The following is a 23,154-nucleotide window of genomic DNA, read 5'->3' as shown; positions in this document are numbered from 1 at the left end:
TTATACATGAATACCTGTAGCAGCTTTAATTTAATAGCTTAAAACTAGAAATAACCCTAATGTCCTCCAAATGGTGAGTGAATAAACCTCTGCCATATCCATAAACTGGAATACTAATTAGCAATAAAAAGGAGGAGTTCTTGACACATGCAACAATATAAATGAACTTCAGTCATTTTACAGAATGAAAGAAGCTGGTTTAAAAGGTAATATACTATATGATATCATTTACGTGACATTCTCAAGGGCATATCCTTAAGAGTGGTTTGGCTACAAAGGGGCAGCATGAGGGAAATTTCTGGATGTTGCAACTGACTGCATTTTTTTGTGGTGCTGGGGATTTAAGCCAGGGCCTTGTGCATGCTAATCACACATTTTACCACTGAACTACATGCCCAAACATTATGACCTTCAGATTAATTGTGGTGGTTACATGAATCTGTACATGTATTAAAACTTATAGAACTGTACACTAAAAAGAAAGCTAATGTTACAGCATGCTAATTTTAAAATTGAAGTAAAATAAAAATATTATATCAGATTTTCAATGACTGATCTATTACCATTGCATCATTTGCAGGTTAAGTAATATACAAAATAGTCAAATTACAATTTCTAGACCTGAAGGACACATCTCTTAGTTACCATAGCCACTAATACAAGTAAACATACTCGCAAAGTCAGAGTGCTTTCAGTGGTAATTTTTCATTCTGATTTTCTTACATAGCAATCAACTTGCCCACTAATATCATAGCAATAAACTAGAGAGGGATGTGCCCCACTGGTGACACAAAGAGAAACTCCCATCATCATCAAGTCTACGTCTTGTGTATGATCATTAAAAAAAAAAAAAAAACCAACTAACTGGTATATCTGACTCCATTTATCTTCCAAACATTTACTAAGCACACATAAAAGTCCATATGGGAAAATAAGTAAAGCCCACAAGCCCCTGTGAGATATGAAGGTAAAGCAGTGCTGAGCCTTACCCTCCAGGGAGTCCCAGTCTAGAGAAGATAAAATAGCTCTGGGAGATTCTTCTGAACAGTTTAAATTTAAGAACCATGATCCATGGAATTAATTAAGATTAAAGAATTTTCAAATAAGTCTATCATATTCTTCCATAATTAGAGATGCTAAACATAATGTTGAATCTCTATAGCTGATTTCCTTATGCCCTGATAAAGCATTAAATGAAGGTGGAAATCCTCAGGGTGGGTTTTGAAATCCAGGCAGACAAGTAGTTAAGCTGACTTGTAGCTAACAGCATGGTCTCTGAGATCAGACAAATTGGGTTTAAATCCTGCTTTCACTCCTTCTCAGGTATAATTTTGGGGGGCAAGATATTTAATCTGTGTCTCAGTCTCCCCACCTGTAAATTGAGTATTACAACACTTTTATCATAAGGTTCACTAGGAAGCAGCATTAAATACTAAAGTCCTACTACTTTGTGCCTGGTACATAGTGTGTATTTAGTAAGTATTATTTATTATCAGAGTCCAAAGGATAAAATCTAGATTTATTTTCCTGGGGCCAGTTAGTTTCTGTCTTCCATGTGCCAGATTATGCTCTAGACAACTATCATACTCTTGCAAATGCATGCTATTGGCCATAAAGTCAACATGGGAAAATAAGTAAAGCCCAAATCCTTGAGGTAATGGTAAACAATTTAATCACCAAATACAAAATCTCTTCAAAATATACACTGTTAATGGAAATATTTTGTGGGCATGAAAGATGATCAGATTGGAGTGATCAGATTCTCCTTATACATTGGTTACACTATAATTCATTCTGCCAATGGAAGATGAGCTTACCTTATCAGCAATGTCAACCCTGGCCTTGTGATTCAGTAAGAAATCCACCGCAGATAAATGATTTCCCCCCACTGCAAAATGTAAGGCTGTGCGGTTCATCTGAGGAAACATAATTTGTGTTCTTGGTCAACTGATCATTATTTAACTTTTTTTTTCTTGGATTCCTGTTTCTTGAATGGCCATAATTTTCTGTTGAGTATTATGATATTTAGCTACACTTTTTGCTACAAAAGTTATAAGAACTGTGTTCAGAAAATTCCTGTCATCTATTATCAGATAATAGAGAATTTGGCAATCCGCTGAAGGATACACCAATATAACAGATTGTATTCAAACAGTAAAAGTTGTATTTTTCCTTGTATGCAATCATTAATAATGAGATTTTTTTTTTCTGCTGAGAATATGTTAGTCAGCTTTCCATCATTGCAGCAAAATATCTGAGATAACTTATAAAAAGGAAAGATTTATTTTGGCTTATGGTTTCAACTGATGGTCACTTGGCTTCATTGTTTTGGGGTCCAATGGGAGGCAGAACATCATGGCAGGGAGTACATGGTGGAACAAAGGTACTCATTTGAAGATGGCCCAGAAGCAAAGATAGAGAGAAATGGCGAAACTGGCATACTCGTAGTGACTTAACTTCCTTCCAATAGGACACATCTCTTACTCTTCTTTTTCATTAGTGCATTGTGATTATACACAATAGTGGAATTTGTTGTTATATACTTGTATGTGCATACAATATAACAATATAATTTGGTCAGTTTCATTCTCCTGTGCCTCTCCTCCTCCATCCCATGGATCCTTTCCTCTACACTACTGGTCTCCTATTTTCATGAGGCCCTCCTTACCTTTTCTTTTTTCTATTTTTCCTTTTTGCCCTCGAGCTTCCACATATAAGCGAAAACATATGACCCTTGACATTCTAAGTTTGGTTTATTTTGTTTAATATAATGTTCTCAAGTTCCACCCATTTTCTTGCAAATGACAAGAAAATGGGTGGAACTTGGCTGAATAAAACTAATGTTTACTGTAATCCCAGCGGTTTGGGAGGTTGAAGCAGAAGGCTCTTAAGTTCAAAGCCAGTCTCAGCAACTCAGTGAGGCCCTGAGCAACTTAGCAAAACCCCATCTCAAAATACAAAATAAAAAACAGGGCAGGAGATGTAGCTCAGTGGTTAAGCACCCCTGGAGGTTCAATCCCTGGTTAAAAAAGAAAAGAAGGAAGAGGAGAAAGAGGGAGAGGAGAAGGAGAAAGAGGAGAGGGAGAAGGAAAAGAAGGAGAAAAAGGAGAAGGATATGAGGTATCAGTACCCTGGTAGGGCAGGTTCCTGTTCAGGATGTGTGAGCCGCCTGGAAAATAAAAAGTCTGAAATGGTCTCTAAGAAATAAAGACAGAGCCAGAAATTAGATATAAAAAAGAAGAGTGTCTGATGGGTCTTCCAGTCCTAATGGGAGCTGGAACCGAACAAGGCCCCAAGGGGGAGTACATGAAAGGCAGGGAGAAGGTTTCAGAGAGAGGAGTCTTGGTTCAGTGCTTGCTGCTAGCTGGGGCAGGGGTATTGCAGTAAACAGATTGATTGGTATTTGGCAAGCCACACCCATCTCCAGGAGGCTCTGTGGCTCCAGCAAGTCATTCCCATCTCTGGGGCTATGCTAAATTTGAGCGGTGAGCTAGAACAGGGTGCCAACCTGAAGTAGGCATTCTCAAACCAGGGGGTTCCACCTGGGAGTTCCTACAAATGGGCTTCCCTGCCTAATAGCTTCAACATTGCTCAGTTCACACACAGCTCAGTTCACATATGGGTCATGAATGGCTTCCAGCAGTAGAAGGAGAAGAAGAAAGGCCTGGACAAGTAAGGGCCTGGAAACTTATTCTTCATTGAGCATTAAATCCACCTTTGTTATCCCATCTTGAACTACTCCAATAATTGTCCTAAGCAATTGATACAGCCCCCAACCTGTTCGTTTTTTGATATATATTGAATTGAGAGGCTGTCAAGAAATCCTCATAAAATCAAGCAGTAGGGAATCCATGCTTCTGATAGTGGACTTCTATCCCCAAACCCAGGCACTTGAAGAACAAGCAAGGAAGAGCAGGTTTTCAGAAAAAAACTCCACCTTCTCCTCATTGCCCAATATGTCGATGCTCTATATTTCAAATGCAGTACAATGAAAATCCACATACTTCTTTGGATTTTAAACTTGGAAACCCAACCACAAAGGACCTTGCTGAAGAGAAACAACCCAGACTGTATAACAAAAGATGTTCTGCCTTTGTAAAATGTGAGGTCAAAATGATCCACAGGGTACAGTCTAGTACCAAGTCCAGGCCCATTACCCTGACTGCCTACCCATAGACTTTGCACAGATGTGCATAAAGACTCTGTGCATTCCCCCTCTCATAAGATCATAAAACATCCAGAGACTTTTCTACTGCTTGATTTTACCTTTAGTTTAAATACTTCGGAATTTCCAACAAAGGAGAGCTCCCAAATCTCAGCCAACCTTATCTTTTAAATTTTTATTATTATTTCATTTGACCTGTGTAAACCCAAGCCACCACTTACAATAATCACTTGTCATATTTGTGACTTCTACTCACATTGTTCACAGCATTAATGTTAACCTTCTTTTCAAACAGCTTTTCCATAAGATCCAAATTATTGCTTTTAGCAGCATTCTGAAAGCTTCTCTCTTTTGGCAGTACTGAAAGAAAGCAAGCAAGCATGACCAAGGGAATTGAAGGAGGCCACAGAGAAATCACATGTCATGTGGCAAAGCTTATAACTCTAAACACTTGAAATAACAGCTTGAGTCTTTCACATTCTGCTTTTTAGGAAATGGAAACTTTATATCAGTATTTTATGAAGTTGTAGTTTCAAGACTCCACCTTCTCCTCATACTGCAAGTGTTTTCACAGCCTTATCATTGTTCCTGGCCTCAAAGAAAACATTATTCATGAGGACCACCCTGAAGTCAGTAATTTGATATGTAGCTTAGGAGCTCACAGGGTGGCCACAGACTTCCCATGGGACATCATTTGTAAAATGTTTGTAGAACATTAGATGGGGAGGAGTCCAAATGCTCTTATAGCTTACAAAGATAAAACTGTTGTCTGCAGAATTCTGTATAGATGCCTGATCTCAGGAACAAAACCTTAAAATGTAGCCCATTATATAAAGATACACAAAGGCTAGCATGAATGAATGCATTTTGTTCTCATTTATATGAAAGGACATAAAGTAGATTCACACCTATTGTAAACATTACATATCACATACATACACATTCAGATGGTAGGATTTATTAACTAGTAGAGAGAAAATTCTGGGATTTTTTTTTTTTTTTTTTTTTTTGGTTATTATTGTTGAGGTTTTTGTCATGGTGGGGAGCTACAGGACTCTCAATGGAAAGCCCCAACCCTGGGGGATAAAATCAGAGTTGAGTTAATCAGAACCAATAATAGACCATCTCAAAAGAGAGAGAGAGAGAGAGACCCTTCAGAACACTGCCAAGTCTACTCAAAGGCCAAGGAATATCTTCATGGAAGATACTATTTTGGGTTGAACTGTGTCCTTCCAAAATTCCTGTGTTAGAACCCTGACCCCTAGTATTTCAGCATGTGGCTGTAATTGGAGATGAAGCCTTTAAAGAGGTAATAAATGTAAAATGAGGCTACACAGGTGGGTTCTAACCTGATCTGACTGATGTCCCTATAATAAGAGATGATTGGGACACAGACACACATAGAGGTAAGATCATCAAAAGACAGGGAGAAGGAGGCAATCTTCAAGTCGAGAAGAGGCCTGAGAGGAAACCAACCTGCTGACACAGTGATCTTTGACTTCTAGTCTCCAAATGTGTGAGAAAATAAACTTCCAAAGTTTACGCTGCCAGTCTATGGTACTTTGTCACTTTGAGTATAGATTTACATGTTCATTCTTTCTATCACTGATCACTCACTTGCTTCCTTATCCCTACTCTATTCATCTTACTAGACAACTTCAACATCCTTATAGATGACTAGTCCAACACCCTGGCCACTTAGTCCCCCAACTAAGTTCCTTACCTCTCCCATCTGACCTCAAGCATCAAATTTCAAGGACACACTCTTGACCTAATCATCAAACTACACTACCTTTGACATCTTCACTTCAAGAATCCCATTCTCTGACCACTACTTCTCTTCCATTCACTCACCTGCTACAATTCATCAAGTCCAGAAATTCTGCAAACTAATCAAGTCCTCCTAGCTACTGTTTCTATCATCTGTTCATATTATTCATCACCTGGTCCTTCCTTCTTTCCTTATTCTGTTTAGATTTCATGATATCACCATAACAAAATATCTGAGACTGGGTGATTTATAAAGAACAGAAATTTATTTCTCACAGTTCTATAGACAGAAAAGTCCAAGACCCAAGGTGCCAGCAGATTCAATTGTCAGATGAGGGCTGCTCTCTGCTTTTAAGATGGCACCTGTTGTAAATGCTATGTCCTCACATAACAGAAGGTAGAAAGGCAAAAAGGGATGAACTCTCTGTCAAGTCCTTTGCTTTATTCATTTTTTTATTTGTTGTTTTTTGATATTCATGACAGTACTGTGTATTTTGACATATTATACATACCTGGAGTGCAACCCGTTACAATTTTGATCCCATTCTTATGGTTGTACATGATATGGAGTTACACTGGTCATGTATTCATATATGAGCATAGAAAAGTTACATCTGATTCATTCTACTGTCTTTCCTTTTCTCATCTCCCCTCCCTTCTGTTCATTCCTATTGTCTAATCCACTGAATTTCTATACTTCCTCTCCTTACCTCCCTTACTATGGGATAGCATCCACATACCAGAGAGAACATTCAACCCTCCCTGAGTTCACATTCCTTCATTTTCAACTTGGAAAATTTTCAACACTTCTTGGAAGTGTTGTCTAATTGCTCTCTCAATTTACTTATCTCACAATCTTATCTAAGGTAATCATTTTTCCCCCTCCACTGCACTGAAATTGCTCTTATGAAGTCACTCCATCTTGCCAAAATCCAATCACGACTTTTCTATCAAGTACACTGAACCCTTGGCTGATGTTGACACCAAAGACCACAGTTTCTTTGTAACATGTTTTCTCCTGTCAAACCACTTGTTGATTCCCAGTTACTGGCTCTTCCTCCTCTGCTTTACCTACAAATGTTGGAATGTGATAAGTTTTTTATACAATAAATGATCTTCTAATGGCCTAGGAACTTTCATCCCCATCTTACAGATGAAGTTTTCAAACAGATTTAAACATTAAGTCACTTGCCCATGTCTTAAAGATAATTAGTGTTTAAACTGTCCCAGGAAATCAGAATCAAATTCCCAAGCTTTCAAACACCCCACATGTCCAGGATATGAGTCTTGGGGTAGACTACTGAATTGGAGAATCAGATCACCCACTTCTGTCGTATGCTTTAGCTAATGCACTCTGCCAGCTGGGCTAGACTTCTCTCAGGTTCCCACACAGCTCTGGCCTTAACTCTTTGCCCCTGTGTATTAAAATAATGGGACACAAGTTCAATTTCTAGGTCCTTGTTCCTCTTTGGTATGATCCAAAGCAAATGAAGACATTATTGTGTCCTGAAATATGACACACGGATTCTATTCTCTTTTGTACCTGAAATGGAATATCTTTCTCCTTTTCTATCACAATCTATAAGAAAAACAAATTTTAGATTGCTTCCTAAAACAGTAGGGAGCACCATAAAAGACTCTTGATTCATTAACTCAATAGTTCTCAGCTCTGGTTTCACAAAGAAAATAACAAGAAATGTATGTCAGGTTCTCAGCCCAAGCCAATTACATCAGAACCTTTGGGAGCTCAAGATGTTCAAAATGCCTTATTCACAATTTACTAATTATGTAATTTTGTAACAATTCTGAATTTTAGTATCCTAATTTATGAAATGAGGATCATAAAACCTACTTTCGGAGTATGCAGGAGCTAGCTTCTACAGATTTAAAAGAATTGATTGCATATTCCCAATTCTGTGTTCAGTGATATCATATTGTACGTTGAATCAGGTGGATGGAAGTATTACCCAAAGGAAATTGGAAAGTGGTACAAAAGGACTTCTCCCTTTTCAAGCCCAGAGAGCTGATAGTCAAACATTTACCAGCACACCACTGATAACCTTCAGCTAATAGGTAACAGAGTTGGGAAAATGACCCAGCCATCATAAACATATCAATTTTTCAGCTTAGCTACGTAATATTTGTAGGGATATCTTACAATATGTGCTCTTTCAGTTGCAATGTATAACATCAAGGAAAGGTTAAATGATCATTTAATCCTTTGGGGGTCAAAACTCCAATATCTTCAGGAGCTGGGCAAGTATGAGGACAGAGGGTCAGGAGAGGAGAGGGTCCTTGCTGAACTTCAAAAAAGTTGAGGCTCCCTCCCTCATTTCATTCAGGCCCCTACTCAAATGATACTCTCTGTGAAAACTCATATCTGAAAACTCATACAATCCTCTTTCTCCTGTCACTCACTCTCTACCCCATGCCCTACTTCATTTTCTTCATATCACTTAACATTAGTTGACATCATGTTTGTTCACTTGTTCTTTGTTTTGTTTCTTTCTCCAGAATACAAATTTCGTGAGAAAGTACTTAGTGCTAGTAGGTGTTCAATAAATATTTGTTGGATGGATGAGAGGGTGGGTGGGTGGGTGTATGGTTTAGGTAAATACTACCCAATTCCAGAAGAATATTGCTTGCTAGGGAATGTAGGCCTCACATTATCAAATCTTTTTTTTTTCTTCTTCTTGTTTTTCAATTGAACCATGGATTAAAAAAAAAAAAAATCCCAAGGGAAATTAGAAACTATTTTGAACTGAATGAAAATTAAATAAATTATGTCAAAATGTGTGGGATGCAGTTAAAGTAGGACTTAGAGGGAAATTTATAGCATTAACATGATTGTGTTAGAAAAAAAGTAAGTAAATTAACACCTTAAGAAAGTAAAAGGAGAAGGGCAAAATAAACACCCAAAGCAAGCAGAAAGAAGAAATGTAACAAAGGTAAAATATGAGGACAGAGGGTCAAAGCAATAATCAATGGAATTGAAAACAGAAAAATAATAAGCAATAATCAAGGAAAACAAAAGATAGTTATTTGAAAACATCAATGAACCAATAAGCACCTATCCAGACTGACCAAGAAAAAAGAGAGGAGACATAAATTACCAATATCAGCAATAAAAGAAGTTATAGCACTAAAGAACCCATAGACATTTAAAGGACGATAAGGGACTACTACAAACAGCTCTATCCACATAAATCAAACAATGAAATGGAATAACTTAGATGAAATGGAATAATTTTTTAAATATAACATACTAAAATTCACTGAAGATTACATAGATAGCCCGAATAACCCTGTAACTATTAAAGAAATAAGATTTGTAGTTTAAAATATTCCACAACAGAAATCTCCATGTTCATGTGGTTTCATTGGTGATTTTATCAAATGTTTAAAGAATAACACCTAATCTAGGGGCTGGGGTTGTAGCTCAGCGATAGAGCGTTCACCTAGCACGAGCGAGACCCTGGGTTCGATCCTCAGCACCACATAAAAATAAATAAAATAAAGGTATTGTGTCCAATTACAACTAAAAGGCAAAATATTTAAAAAATAACATCTAATCTATATAATCTCTTTTAGAAAACAGAAGAAGAAACACTTCCCAAGTCATTTTAAGAGGCAGCATTGCCTTGATTCTAAAACCCCCATGAACACAGTATACAACACTTCTCAAAAAATAATCAAATCAAATCAAATGATACATAAAAAAGTATAATACATGATGATAAAAGGGGGCTTATCCCAAGATTATATTCAATATTTGTAAATCTATTATGTAATATCTTATATTAATAGCCTAAGGAAAACTACATGATCATATTAACTGAGGCAAAAAATATATTTTAAAAAATTCAACATCCATTCATGATTAAAAAAATTTTTAAACAAAACAAACAAACCAAAATCTTCTCAGCTAATCTGGAATAATATATGAAAACCTTTTCAACCTGATAAAGGAGAACTACAAAAAACTGACAGTCAGTATCACAATTAATCATAAAAGTCTGAACATTTTCTTTGTCTCTGAGATTAGGAATAAAAAAAGATTTCTACTCTCTTCACTCCCTTTAAAAAAATTTGGTATAAGTAAATAAAAAGGCATATAGATTAGAAAGAAAGAAAACTAACTCTACTATAGTTTCAGATAACTTGATTGTTCACACATAAAGTTCAAAGGAATGTACAAAACAGCTATAGTTAGTTTAGCAAGGTTGCACTATACAAAGTCAACACATAAATATCATTCATATTTCTATATACTGACAATCAACAAATAAAGTCAAAATTTTAAAAACACAATTTATGCTAAGCGTGGTGACATACACCTGTAATCCCAGTGACTTGGGAGGCTGAAGCAGGATTGCCAAATTTGAGGTCAGCTCAGCAAATTAGTGAGACCCTGTCTCAAAATAAAAAATAAAAAGGGTTGGGAATGCAGCTCAGTGGTAAAGTGCCCCTGGGTTCAATCCTCAGTATAAATAAATAAATGAAACAAAACCAATTTATAATTGATCAAAAAAATAAAAATACTTGCATATAAATCCAACATACAGTTTCTGAATACTACAGAAATACAAAAGGTCAATGAAAGAAATCAAAGACTAAATAGATGAAAAGGTAAATTATGGATTCATGGATTGGAATATTCAAAATCAGATGTCAATTCTCCCCAAATTGATCTATAAATTTAATGCAATGCCATTTTGTAGTTACAGACAAACTGCTTCCAAAGTTTATATAGAGAGGCACAAAACAATTTTGAGTGGCCCAAACAATTTTGAAAAAGAAGAATTAAGTTAGAGGCATCATAGTACTTGATTATCTGGGGCTGGAATGAACAGGAGCTGAGCACCTAGGAGCTAAGCACATACCCCTAGCCTTGAGCGATGGAGGTGTGGAACTGGCTTCCACTGTGGCTCGAAAGCAGGTGGACCTCACCTTCGCTTAGCAAGGAATTACGGCTCCGAGAGTGGACGTCACCCAATGGGATTGGACTATACCCCCCTGAAACCCAATCACTTACCTCATTTGGGTGGAACTTTCTCAAGTGTCTTCCCCTCAATAAATAGGATGGTTTCAGGCGTGCTCTGGCTCTTTTGCCAGCCTCTTTTACCTCCCTTATAGGAACTGGGGCAGAGGACCTGTCACTGAACCCCAAGAAAAAGGTACTTTCTGTGCCTGTGTGATTTTTTAGTGCCAGCTCAATTCACCTGAGTGACCCTGAATGATTAAGTCACCTGAGCGGTACTCAATGGTCTTTTTAAATCTACAATAATCAATACAGTAGGGTATTGGAAAAGAGACATACAGATCAACAAAATAAAATACAGAATCTAGAAATAGACGCCCAGATTTTTGACAAGGGTTTATAAGTTTTGACAATGGAGAAAAGTTAATACTTTCAACAAATGTTAGGAATCACATGACAATAAGAGATAAAATTAACATTGGACTTTACTGAACATGAAACTTTCACTTTACAAATAACACTATTAAGATAATTTAAAAAGGCAAATTACGTTCTAGAGGAATATATGTGCAAATCCCATATCTGACAACTGACCTATACCCAGAATATATAAATAACTCTCAAAATTCAACAGTAAGAAAACAACAGTCCAATTAGAAATAGAGAAGAAACTTCAATGGAACAGGGAAGTGCCAACTAAAACCACAGTGAGATACCAATATACATATATTTGAAAGGCTAAGACTTACAAAGAAATACTGACAAGATCAACTTGAAGTCTCTTTCTCAGGGCATCAAGACCTTGCATGAACTGATTCTCCCTACTAACCAGTATTAGTCAGCTTTCCATTACTATGACAAAATACCTGAGATAATCAAAAGGAGGAAAGGTTTATTTTGGCTCACAGTTTCAGAGGTTTCAGTCCACAGTCACTTGGTCCTGTTACTTTGGTCCCATGGTAACACAATATATCGTAGCAGGAGTACATGGTAGTAAAGGCCTGTTTTCCTCACAGCAATCAAGAAATAAAGACCAGAAGGAGCCAGAAGCCAGAGTCCCCCCCACCTCCTATGTTCCAGCAATGCTGGTTATTTTCCTCTTTTTGGAACATAATATTTTCAATCTTCCACATCATTTGCTTATTATGCTTTTCTACCTGAAATTTCCATGGCTAGCTACTTCCTGTCATCTAGGTATTTGCCCAAATATCCTCTCTGCCTAGGTCATCAAATCTAAAGTCCTTCTGTGCCCCTGGCTCAGTCACATCACTCTGTTTCATGACCTTCTAGCACTTAGACCCATCCCTTAAATTATTTTGCTCTTCTATTTCCTTACTTACCTAGTATCCCTTCACCACCACAAAAGAATGTGAGCTTAGTCAAAAGAGGGGTTGTCTTTTTTTTTTTGTACTGGAGATTGAACTCAGGGGCACTCCACCACTGAGCCACATCCCCAGCCCTATTTTGTATTTCATTTAGAAACAGGAGCTCATTAGTGAGACCTTGCCATTGCTTTGGGCCTTGACATTGCAGAGGCTGGCTTTGAACTCCTGATCTTGTCTCAGCCTCCAGAGCTGCTGGGATTATAGGTGAGCATCACCACGCCCAGTGAGGGGTTGTCTTGTTCTCTGCATTCCCACATCTAGAAAATGTCTAGCAAATAGTAGGCCCTCGAAAATATTTCTAGAATAAATGATTGAATGAATGAACTACTTGCATATTATATTAAGGAGCTGGCACAGAGCTTCCAAGGCTGGCCTTTAGGAAATGAGGCCATCCCAGCCAGTATGTGGTGTGCTCTTGTTAACAGACTCAAATCACTTTTAACTTCTGAAGACTCTTCAAAAGTGTGCCTCAATTTATGCTATATGTTATTCTCAAGGCAAAGATAATCTGCTCCATGCTTTAAAAACTTAAGTGCAAGAAGATAAGTGACTTAGGTCACACAGAAACCAGTGCCTAAGTCAGGATATGAGATAACATGAAACTCTTATTTGCAAAAGGGCTTAATCATTTCTTTAAATAGGCTTCTTCTTAAATTGGAAAGTAATACTTTCCTACCACCCACCATGAGGGTGGGGAACTGTGACTCAAAACTTGGGTGGGGTAGGATTCCAAAGCTGAAAACCAGCCAGCAAGGGGCTCAGTGTTGGAGGATGGACTTGAGAGCCTTTTAAGGCTGAAATCCCCGCACAGACTTGCTTCTCGCCTCAGGGCCGCTGCACTGGGTATGCTCTCAAGTCTTTTGGCCGCAGACCACCCCACTGGCCATCAGGAGGGTCTGCACCACATGAGACCTTGTCCCAGGACTTACGGAACTCGTGTCCTGCAGCCTCCACCTCCTCCTCTCGAGGTCCTTCCTGCTTCGGGGTCCTGGACAGGCCCTTCCAAGGCCGAGCGGCCGCGCCTCTCAGATCTTCCCGAAGCCCCTTTGCTGCCGTCGCAGCCCCGAGGAGCAGCCGCCTGGCGGCGGCCCCACTGTCCGCGGCGCGCCAGGAGGGTTTCATGGCTTCCCGGGAGCCTGCTAAGCCCAGCCGGAGCCTGACCCCGACTGCTTGCGGAGGTCTGCCTGGGCGGGAACGCTGGACCGAAGGGCTCCCTGTTGGGGCCCTTCGCCGGCCACAAGCTCCAGGTTCTCCAGTCCTGCCCAAGACAGGGCAGGGCTGGAGAATCCGCCTCCAGGTGTGGCAGGCGCGGTGCTGTGGTTTGGGTCTACCTGAAATGAAACTTCCCAAGAAGTCCACAGATATAATCAACTCCCTCTTTAGACTCCAATTCTTTGTATAATTTTGAGAAATCTCGAGGTTCCATGTATAACACTACGGGAACTTCAATATCAAATAATTCCTAAATAGGCTTTCAGAATTTTCTTTGGAATAAAAAAAAACATGACTTTTAATTTCTCATTTAATCATCACGCAATTATCATCTTTCTTGGTTCATTCTTTTGAAAAAATGAAATAATACAGAGACAGATCAAAGAAATTCTGATCCCCCAAATAAACTTCAAAAGTGAGAGGTAATTTGCTTTTCATTTATTTTGTATTCTTACGAATTAATGAGACCTTTCGTTTCAATATAAATTTATCATTTCAATGGTCGTTTCAAACTTATTTTCCCTTCAAATTATAGTGCATCAAATTTGAAACATTAGATTCAAAACAATATTTCCTCATCATTGAAAAAAGAAAACTGTGGCAGAATATCATTGTATTCAGAACACCGCCTAAACTTCAAAGTTTCTTTTTTAAAAAAGAGTGAAATGATCTAGTCATTGTGGCACCTGACAAAAATTCCAGTTGCTTGGAGGCTGAGGCTAGGAGGATCTTCAAGTTCAAGACCAGCCTGGGCAATTTAGTGAGACCCTGCCTCAAAAGAGAACATAAAAAAGAGGTGGGATTCAGCTTAGTGATAGAGTGTACCCATGAGTTCAATTGATATTTAAAAAATAAAAATCAATTAAATGGGCCTCATGTTTATAAATGGGACACTATCAAGACAATAGCAAATACACTGACTTGAATATTATACAGAAATACCAGATTGTACCAATATGAAAAATATGTACAATATGTAAATGAAAGAATCGAACACAAAATTATATGTATATATAGTATGCTTACAATTCAATTTCTAAAAATCAGAAGAAAATATACACTATAAATAAAGAATGACAATGGAAACAGTGCCAAAAGACTACCAATGGAAATTGAACAGCCAAGTACACAAAGATCTGAATTGTGCTATCCAAATAATTCATGGCATGCAAATTGCTTTCTAATTCTAAACCAAGCAGTTTAATTTTGCTAATACCCTTTTATCAATGACTGGAGAAAATGCATCATCATCTTTTTCTATACGCCTTATAGAAGTACTGTGATATGAACTACTTTAGCAGAGGAGACAAAAACCCCAAGGCTATGCATTGTGTAAATTATAGCCTTGGTTGAACTTCATTTTCTTAATTTTCCTGAGAGCTTGGGCGACATGAAAAGCTAGGAATTATATTGTGAATATTTCCCTTCCTGTTTCAAATAGCAAATTAGTTTCCAACCAGAAGATTAATTCTAAGTTATGCTAATTCATAAGAGATATCACCCCATGTGTCTCTGATTTCTGGCCCTACAACTCTTTCTCATTCTTGCTGCTATTTCAGTGATTCCTGCTGAAGAGCTATTCAGCTTCCATTTCTCTCTGCCTAGAACCCCTTTTTCCCCCAACCCCACTTCTGAGTGTTTTAAAATGGTTTGTCCATTCATATGATTATGGCCTCAGATTTCAGGTTAAATGTACTTCTTCAGAGGAGCCTTGTATGATCACCCTATTTTAAAATATTCTAAACAGTATCCCCTGCTTTCACTCCCCATTCCCTTACACTTGTCTCTTTCCTGTATTGTACTTGTCATTGAAATGATAGCCAGTATTTGTTAGTGTATGACCCCAACTAGAAAGTAGGCTTCATGAAGGTATGATTTTTTTTTTTTTAAAGAGAGAATTTTAGTATTTATTTTTTAGTATTTGGCGGACACAACATCTTTGTTTGTATGTGGTGCTGAGGATCGAACCCGGGCCGCATGCATGCCAGGCGAGTGCACTACCGCTTGAGCCACATCCCCAGCCCCCGAAGGTATGATTTTTGTTAATTTTTCCCCCAACTATATCTCCAGGTGCCTAGAGTAGTACCAGGTCTGATATATATATTTGTCTGAGATTTATTTGTCAAATAAATATGAATAATTATGAATAATTTATTCAGATAAATGGTAACCTATCAACAAAGGAAGAAGCCTACAGTAAGGAAATGTGTTCAATTTTGAAGTAAACCTTTAAGTTCAGGCCCTGTACAAGGATTCTTTATCCTTATTATTCTTTATTCTTTAACACCTGCCTTGATTTCTTTTTCTTCTCTCCTGTCATGATTTCTTCCTAGATTCCCACTTTATATATCCATCAATTATAGCCCTTCCTACATAGGCTGGAAACTGTGACGTGGTGACTCTTCATTCCTGTGGACAGAGACCCCTTATAATCTTTGTGTCCTACATCATCTAGGATTCAGCTACAACCACCAGGAAAACCCAAATATCTATACCTAAAACAAGGCATCTCATGCAAGTTTAGAAGCCACAGGCCTGTACTGATGTCTCTGTTCTAGAAAGTCCTCAGGAACCATACCCAACAACCCACTAGTTCATCATCCCCAGGTGCAACCCCCAGCTCAGGCATAAGAAGCATCTGCTTCCAGGTAACAGGAAAGACACAGGAAGAAGAGGCCACAAGGATGTCACAGCTGCAACAGAATGGAAGTTCTCAGAAGTATCACTCACAGATACTTCCTTTATACCCCTGGCTAACATTCAGGTTACATGGCTGTACCTGGCCTACAGGGCTGTGAGCTGCAAGAGTATGAGATAATTTTCATTAATTCTGAAACACCCAATTTGCATATTTTAACATCTCTTTAATTGAGATATTAAAACTGCCTGGATTGAATTTGGATTCTTCCTAAGAGGAAGTGCATTTGCTTCTGTTAGATACAAGGAACAGTATCGATCTGAGATTACTTTAAATTCCCTACTTGAGCACTTTTGCATCACACCATCTGTGTGAATCCAGACTACAAGCTTTTATGTTACTGGTTTGTAGTTAACATTCTCAGGGGGAATCCTGCCTACCAACCAAGGCCAAGGTTGAGCATGCAGGTTGCTTTGCTGCCTTTCATCATGGAGAATTTATTTCTATTTTATTCTTGTTCTGAACATACAAGCTTTGGTTTCCCATATTTATGCAGTTGTAACCTATAGAACTCACTGTCTTGGATATTATTTTAGATATTATTCTTTCTTAGTGATTTCTAAAATAGAGAATTAATGAAATACATTTGTCTCTTCTGGGTGATCCTGTGCTTAGCTAAAGTTCTCTTTTTTTTTATTTGTATTGTCACTGCCTCTCTGATCAGCTCTATTCAAAATAAGCTATTCAAAATCATTTCATTTCACGAATGAAACAGATTTTTTAGGAGTTAACACACAGGCTTCTTTTCTTCTGAGACAGGTTTATTTTTGGCTGTTGGTTTCCTGTAGGTGCAGCCATTTCCCCACAGGCTGCTTCTGCTTAATACCAGCAGCCTTCTTTCCTTGTTTCTTTACCACAGTTTCCTTCTCATTTCACTTGGCTGCTGCTGCTTTATCCACCTCAAGTTTATGATTCTTGGCCTGGCAAGAATGGTGTTCCAGCGCCTGGTCTTTGCTTGTGGATTTAGTTACAACCTGATCCTCAGGTTTTTCAATGGATTCATTTTCAGGAGTCTGTGGTGAATGGTCTTAATATTGTACCCTGAGGGCTGTTTGGACTTTTGGACTTTCCAAGATTCTGCTAACGTCTGTATTGATCATGTTGTACAAAGGGAGGTTATACTTACTCGTGAGGGAAGCAGCCTTATGCCAAGTGCCATACGGTTATGTCTAACTTCCAAAAGCACTTTTGATCCAAATGCAGAAATGTCCCACATACCCACCAGGAGCAAGTTTCAAAATGTTCAGTTTGCTTATATTGAATAGAATAATTGCAGGAATGTTTCTGAAGGCCTTGATGATAGATAGCACTGTCTGCATTACAGATGATATAGGGCCTCCTGCGCTGAATATGGTGATGGTTTCTCATTTTGCCCTTGGCAGCTCTCACTGGCTGAAAGGCATAGAACTTCCTTAAATTATTCCAGACTTTAAGAAGAACAGCCTCCTTGATCTACTTGTAACCTTTAAATTTTTAAAAAAATTTTTAGGTGTAGAGGGACACAACACAATGCCTTTGTTTTTATGTGGTGCTGAGGATAGAACCCGGGTCCCGCCCATGCTAGGGGAGCGCTCTACTGCTGAGCCACAATCCCAGCCCCTGTAACCTTTAATTTTATCTTCAACTACCAAAGAAAGTCCAGGAACTTCCTCAATTTGATGACCTTTAGATACAACCAGAGCTGGTAAGGCTGAGGCAGCCAAGGCAGAGGAGATGGATATCACTCTTGGGTTGTGTTCACTCTACTGTGCTGATAAAGCCGAGTTTTAGTTGGTTCAAACATGTGGCCTCCTCTGTATATGTTTCCAAAGGCACCATGGCCAGAATGGTAAGTCCTGCCTCCTCAAACTCTGGGAATTTGAGTCATAGTTCTGTCAGAACTCTAAGACTCAACACTGGTCTGATGACCTGCTAGTTCACTGACAGTATAGGGCTGTCTGTTGTTTTTACACAAGTTGATGTGAACAAAGTCCACAGTATCTAGCCAAATTGGAGACTTGAACACACTAGGCAAAGTAACATTTTTGCCAGATGACTTACCTTTTTTGGAGTCCACTGATATCAGGGGTCAAGCACACACCTTGTTCTTAGGCTCAAAGTTTTCCATTTTTGGCAGATTTCAAGTTTTCTAAGATCCAAGGAAAGCCAGTCTCTTTGAGAACCCAGATGTTCTCCTAGATTGCTTCCAGGTGCACCCTTGTGCAGCCTCAAGGTGGTCACCAGGTCCCACACAATCCGATTCCCTCCAAAAACAGAAGCCTTTGGATCTCTGCCTCTCCTGGATTCTTCCCTTGTATATTTTGTGTCCTACACCCTCTGTCCTTCCCTTCTTGCCCCGGAATCAGGAGGAAATCCAGCCAAGACTCACAGCAGGGAGAAAAAGCTCTAATAATATGACAGAAAAGTAGAAACACTGAAGGAAAACCAAGATTTCTGCCCTGAACCCCTAGTTCCGGGGTATGTCTGATGAATGGATTATAAAAAAAGAAAATGAAACATTGGCCAAATTGGAAGTGTAGCATGTTCTAGGAGTGAAAAAAAATTTTAGCTCTCATTAAACAGAAGTAGATTTGACCCGAGAATTGACCCACCATTTTTTGTCTCTGATTTAGGGCTCTCTCTCCCTCCCTTACCTCTGCACCCTGCCTCTGCACCCTGCCTCTTTGTGCATGTGTGTGATAAGATTGTGAAATAATAATAAATTGTTATTTATTATTAGATAATAAATAGTCTAGAGACTGAGGCTAGAAGGGTTGCTACCATCTGCCTCTAGATTCTCTATCTCCCTCAACTTTCTACTGACTGTATCAGTTATTAATTGAAAACTGTCATAATTAGCCTCACACTTGTAAGGGGAACAGCTCAGTATTATGGTTTATTTAATAAATGAAATTGTTTTCAGTACTATTCACCATATTTAAAATCATTTCAGGATTTCTTTAACTTATAATTCAGTTATGTATTACAAAGCAAAAGTGAGTATTCCTTAATTATATAAGAAAGAACAGTTTTTACTCGGGAAATAAACCACCACTGTGAAGTTCATTAAAATCCTACCAGTACTAAGCATCTTCATATATATCAGTTATTCAAAATGGAATATTACTTTTTTAAAAAAAATCAGACACCAGCTGCAGGTATAGTTTTCCAACTGGAGTATTTTCTCAAAAACAATTTTTTTTTAGTTCTAGCTTAATAATCATAATTGAGCCCTTGTTTAGAACCTCTCAAGACACCCTAAAAGGATATAGTAGTAAAACATTTATAAAAACAGGCATTATATAATAACAGGAAAAACAACTCAATTCTTTCTGGAATGTCTGTCCCTTAGGGTGCAGTTTGAATGCAGCTACTTAAGTCAACCACCACCCTATTTTCCCAGAGAAAATCAGGTAGTAATAGGCGCCACTATTCATTCGTGATTGTTGACATTTATTTTGTGCCAGGCTACATAATTCATACCTGAATTTCATAAATAAATGAAAGAAGGGCCTGTGGTAGGAAGAGACCTATATAGAAAACCACAGCAAAGAATGTTTCGGGGTCTTCATAAAGAGAAAATGAAAATGGGAACACAGAAAGGTGACTGATGAGATTTTCCAGGGGACAAGGGACACTATTGTGAAGGAGGCCCTAGGCTGAGTTGAAAGATGGGGAATTGTGTTAGGGTCTATAAACAAGTCAAGATGGTGCCTGGCATTTTGCCAGAGGGAGTGGTTTGTGAAGTAACGCCAGCGAGCCATTAAGTGTGGAGATTCCTTATTGGTTGACTGCTGTATCTAGTTTATGTTAATTAAGATAAGCTGTGTGGAATGTATATATACCCCTCCTGTCCTACAATAAAGGGCTCCCACTCCTGCTGTATCAAACTACACAAGTTCCTTGTCACCCCCTGGTTAGTTTGCCCAGCCAGCCGGGCTGCGGCAGGGTTGTATATGGTGGCATGGTAAAAGAGAGTATTCAGGAAGCACAGTCTGGGCAGAAGGAGCAGAGAAGAGTCAAAGGGAAAAATGGCTTGGCCTATTCAGGAAACTACAAGCTATGCAGAGTGACTGACTGGCCCTGAATACCAACCCAGTATTTGGAGTGCATCATGAACAGTGATACATGGGAAGCTAGCTTATATTGGTTTGTAAGAGTTGATGGTTAAACTTGGAGGACTGTAGTGAGCTGGTTAACATCACATAGCTTGTGATAGGATCTGTCAATGTGGGAGTATTTATATCACAGAAATAATCATATACTAAAAATCACTCACTCCCCTTTTCTCTCGGGGCGGGGGGTCCTTCTCCTGAGAGAGATATTTTCAATTTTTTAAAACTCAAGTGAAGGCCTGAAGTTGTAGCTCAGTGGTAGAGCGTTTGCCTAGCATGAGTGAGGCACTGAATAAAATTAAAGTCATAAAAAACTCAAGTGATATTATAAAAACATTTTTTACTGCTAATCTATAAAAAAAGTACATATCATGGAGAAGGAAAAACTGAGAAATGAATTATAAGGGTTTGACAAAAACAACAGAAAGAACTGGATACTTCTAAAAGAAACTACAGGTTAAATTCAGTAATAGCTTTGGGACTGACAGAGGTAGAGATGGAAATAAGGGGATGAGTTAAAAGATAATTAGTGTCAAATAGACATTTTTAAATGAGGGCAATAAAAGTGTCTCCTATTAATTGCTGTACCCCCTTGACTAACTTCCAGCCCTTTTACATAAACATTATACTTAATGCCAAATTTCCTTCTTAGACTCTAACGTGGCTGGCAGTAACAATGTGGATACTAAAATCTCTTATTGAAGGTTCCTTCTTTAATATAGTCAATATGTCACAGGAGAGAGGGGAGCTGAAACAGACTCTTGAGTTCCAGTGAAAGAAAATTTAAAGTCAGACACGAAAAGCCATGTAAGAGAACTTTATTAGATGAGAAAGTGAAAGTAAGGTAAAGGTCAAGTAAGGCTCAAGCAGAGAGCCCTCTCAAGGATCTCATTGGACTATCAAGAGTTAGTTCCATTAGTCTTTCTTTCTTCATGCATTGCCCCAATTAGCTCCTTTTGTTTCTACTTGCTTACTTTCAAGGTCTGTGCACTAATGTTTTTCTACAGATTATCTGCTACAAGTTATTTACTCATCTGCTTTGGCAGTACTTAAAGTAAACCTGTGACCCTGCCATGCATTTCACAGCTCATTGTTAGCTATGACCTAAAAACATGCAATTCCCACTCTACCTTTCAAATGAAAGCACTTCTGACGGAATAATTTGGATTTAAAATACTTCTTACAATGCTTATTCCTATCACATAAATTTAAGGTAAAATGTACAACTAAAGGTTACAGGAATAATACAAAGACTGATACTAAAAGGGGTCTTTGAATTCCATTGAAGAGGGTATTATACACATGAACACAATCATTAGGCCTTATTTATGCCATTTATTGTATTATACACTAATAATGATGTGTTGCAAATACATAGACTATCATCTTCATCTGAGATCTAATCATGTTTTGGGTTTGAAATTTCTCTGCATTTTAAAAAGGAAGCAGAAAAATGTTACCCCTAAGCGATCCTTATCTTTTTTATATTTCATTCTAATACAATTCTAATTAACTGACATTTTGTAAGTGCATGAAAAAGGGTTAATGCAAAAGGCTCAGGTTACTCAAAGGAGCTCTCTTCAGTACCGGTCCTTGATCATCTTGAGAGATGGTCTCTTAGCCCTTCAGCTACCCAGCCTGGTAAGAACATTGTAATACAATAGCCATATTGTAGTATTCGATGAGAAAGTTCATATTAAAATTATGACTTATGGCAAATGAATGTTTTTGAAGCCTGAGGTCCTGGGCCAGGAGGTAACATTAGATCTCTGGATGGCTCAGGACTGAGGTCAGTTACATGGGTGATGCATGCCTATGTCACTGACTTCCAGTAAAAACTGTGGACACCAGTTTGGGGCAAGTTTCCCTGGTTAATGATATTTTGCATGTATTATCTCATGAAGTATGTTCTCATATGACTCCATTAGGAGACACCTGGACACTTGAGCCTGATTTCTCCTGCACTTGGCCCTACTCCTCTCTTTGGTGACTTTGTTATATTTTCACTGCTACAAATCTTACCACAAGTATTACAACTTCTGATTTCTGTTAGTCTTTTCTAATGAGGTTAAACCTGAACATAGCCTTGGGGACTATTGACACAGAAAGGAATGGATTGAATTTATTTTTCCTCTACAGATAATCAATCAAAGACCATTTACTTTAGTCAATCCTTTTATTTTTTTTAATTTGTTCTAATTAGTTATATATGACAGTAGAATGCATTTTGACGTGTCATACACGAGTATGCTTTCTCATTTTTCTGGTTAAGTCAATACTTTTCATACTGAGTTATTTAAAATGTCTCTTTTCATGCCAATAACACTCTATTAAAATGGTACTAATTACTATATAATTGATATCTAAAAGGGCCTGTTCTACTTTTTTATTCTTGGGCTTTTGCTCTTCTATATCAAGTTTAGGTTCTACTTGTCAATTTCTAAGAAAAACCATGAGGGGTTTTGTTTTGAATTTTATTGAATTTACAGAATAATTTGGGGTACGGTTTCCAGATAGTCATTTATCCCTATTCATGAACAGGATTATTCTTTTCATTTATTGTTTATCTTTTGATATTTGTAGTTCCCAAATTCTTGCATAATTTTTGATAGTTCTTTTCCCAAGGTATCTTGTAGACTGTTATTCTTATGATGAGATTACTTTTAATGTTTCTTCTAATTGGGTATTACTGTGTTATAGGAATGCTACTGATTTTTGTATGTTGACCTTATACACATAGCTTTCCTGAACTTTTACTTATTGTAGTTTTTAAAATGTAGGTAAGTAAGTCAGAATAAGCCTTTTCTCTTAAAAAAAAAGAAAATATTAAAATGTAGGCTAATATACCA

General features: G+C 38.0%; 1 protein-coding gene and 1 pseudogene across 1 annotated transcript in view; both read right to left on the bottom strand.

Moving 5' to 3' along the window:
* Ankdd1b (ankyrin repeat and death domain containing 1B) overlaps positions 1-13,423 on the bottom strand; it is a 65,076-nt gene extending 51,653 nt beyond the window's left edge. Inside the window, exons 1-3 of the mRNA XM_076856084.2 lie at positions 13,231-13,423; positions 4,422-4,525; positions 1,818-1,916 (exon numbers count right to left, since the gene is read on the bottom strand). Coding sequence (XP_076712199.2) covers positions 1,818-1,916; positions 4,422-4,525; positions 13,231-13,423 — 396 coding nt within the window. The remainder of the gene's footprint in view (positions 1-1,817; positions 1,917-4,421; positions 4,526-13,230) is intronic.
* A 17-nt stretch (positions 13,424-13,440) lies between these two features.
* On the bottom strand, positions 13,441-18,318 carry LOC143400481 (large ribosomal subunit protein uL4-like; annotated as a pseudogene).
* Between the last annotated feature and the right edge of the window lie 4,836 nt (positions 18,319-23,154).

The sequence above is a fragment of the Callospermophilus lateralis genome, chromosome 5, assembly GCF_048772815.1.
Source record: "Callospermophilus lateralis isolate mCalLat2 chromosome 5, mCalLat2.hap1, whole genome shotgun sequence".
Taxonomy (NCBI): domain Eukaryota; kingdom Metazoa; phylum Chordata; class Mammalia; order Rodentia; family Sciuridae; genus Callospermophilus; species Callospermophilus lateralis.
Note: the sequence above shows the minus strand (reverse complement) of the source record. Positions and strands in the feature narration are given on the sequence as shown.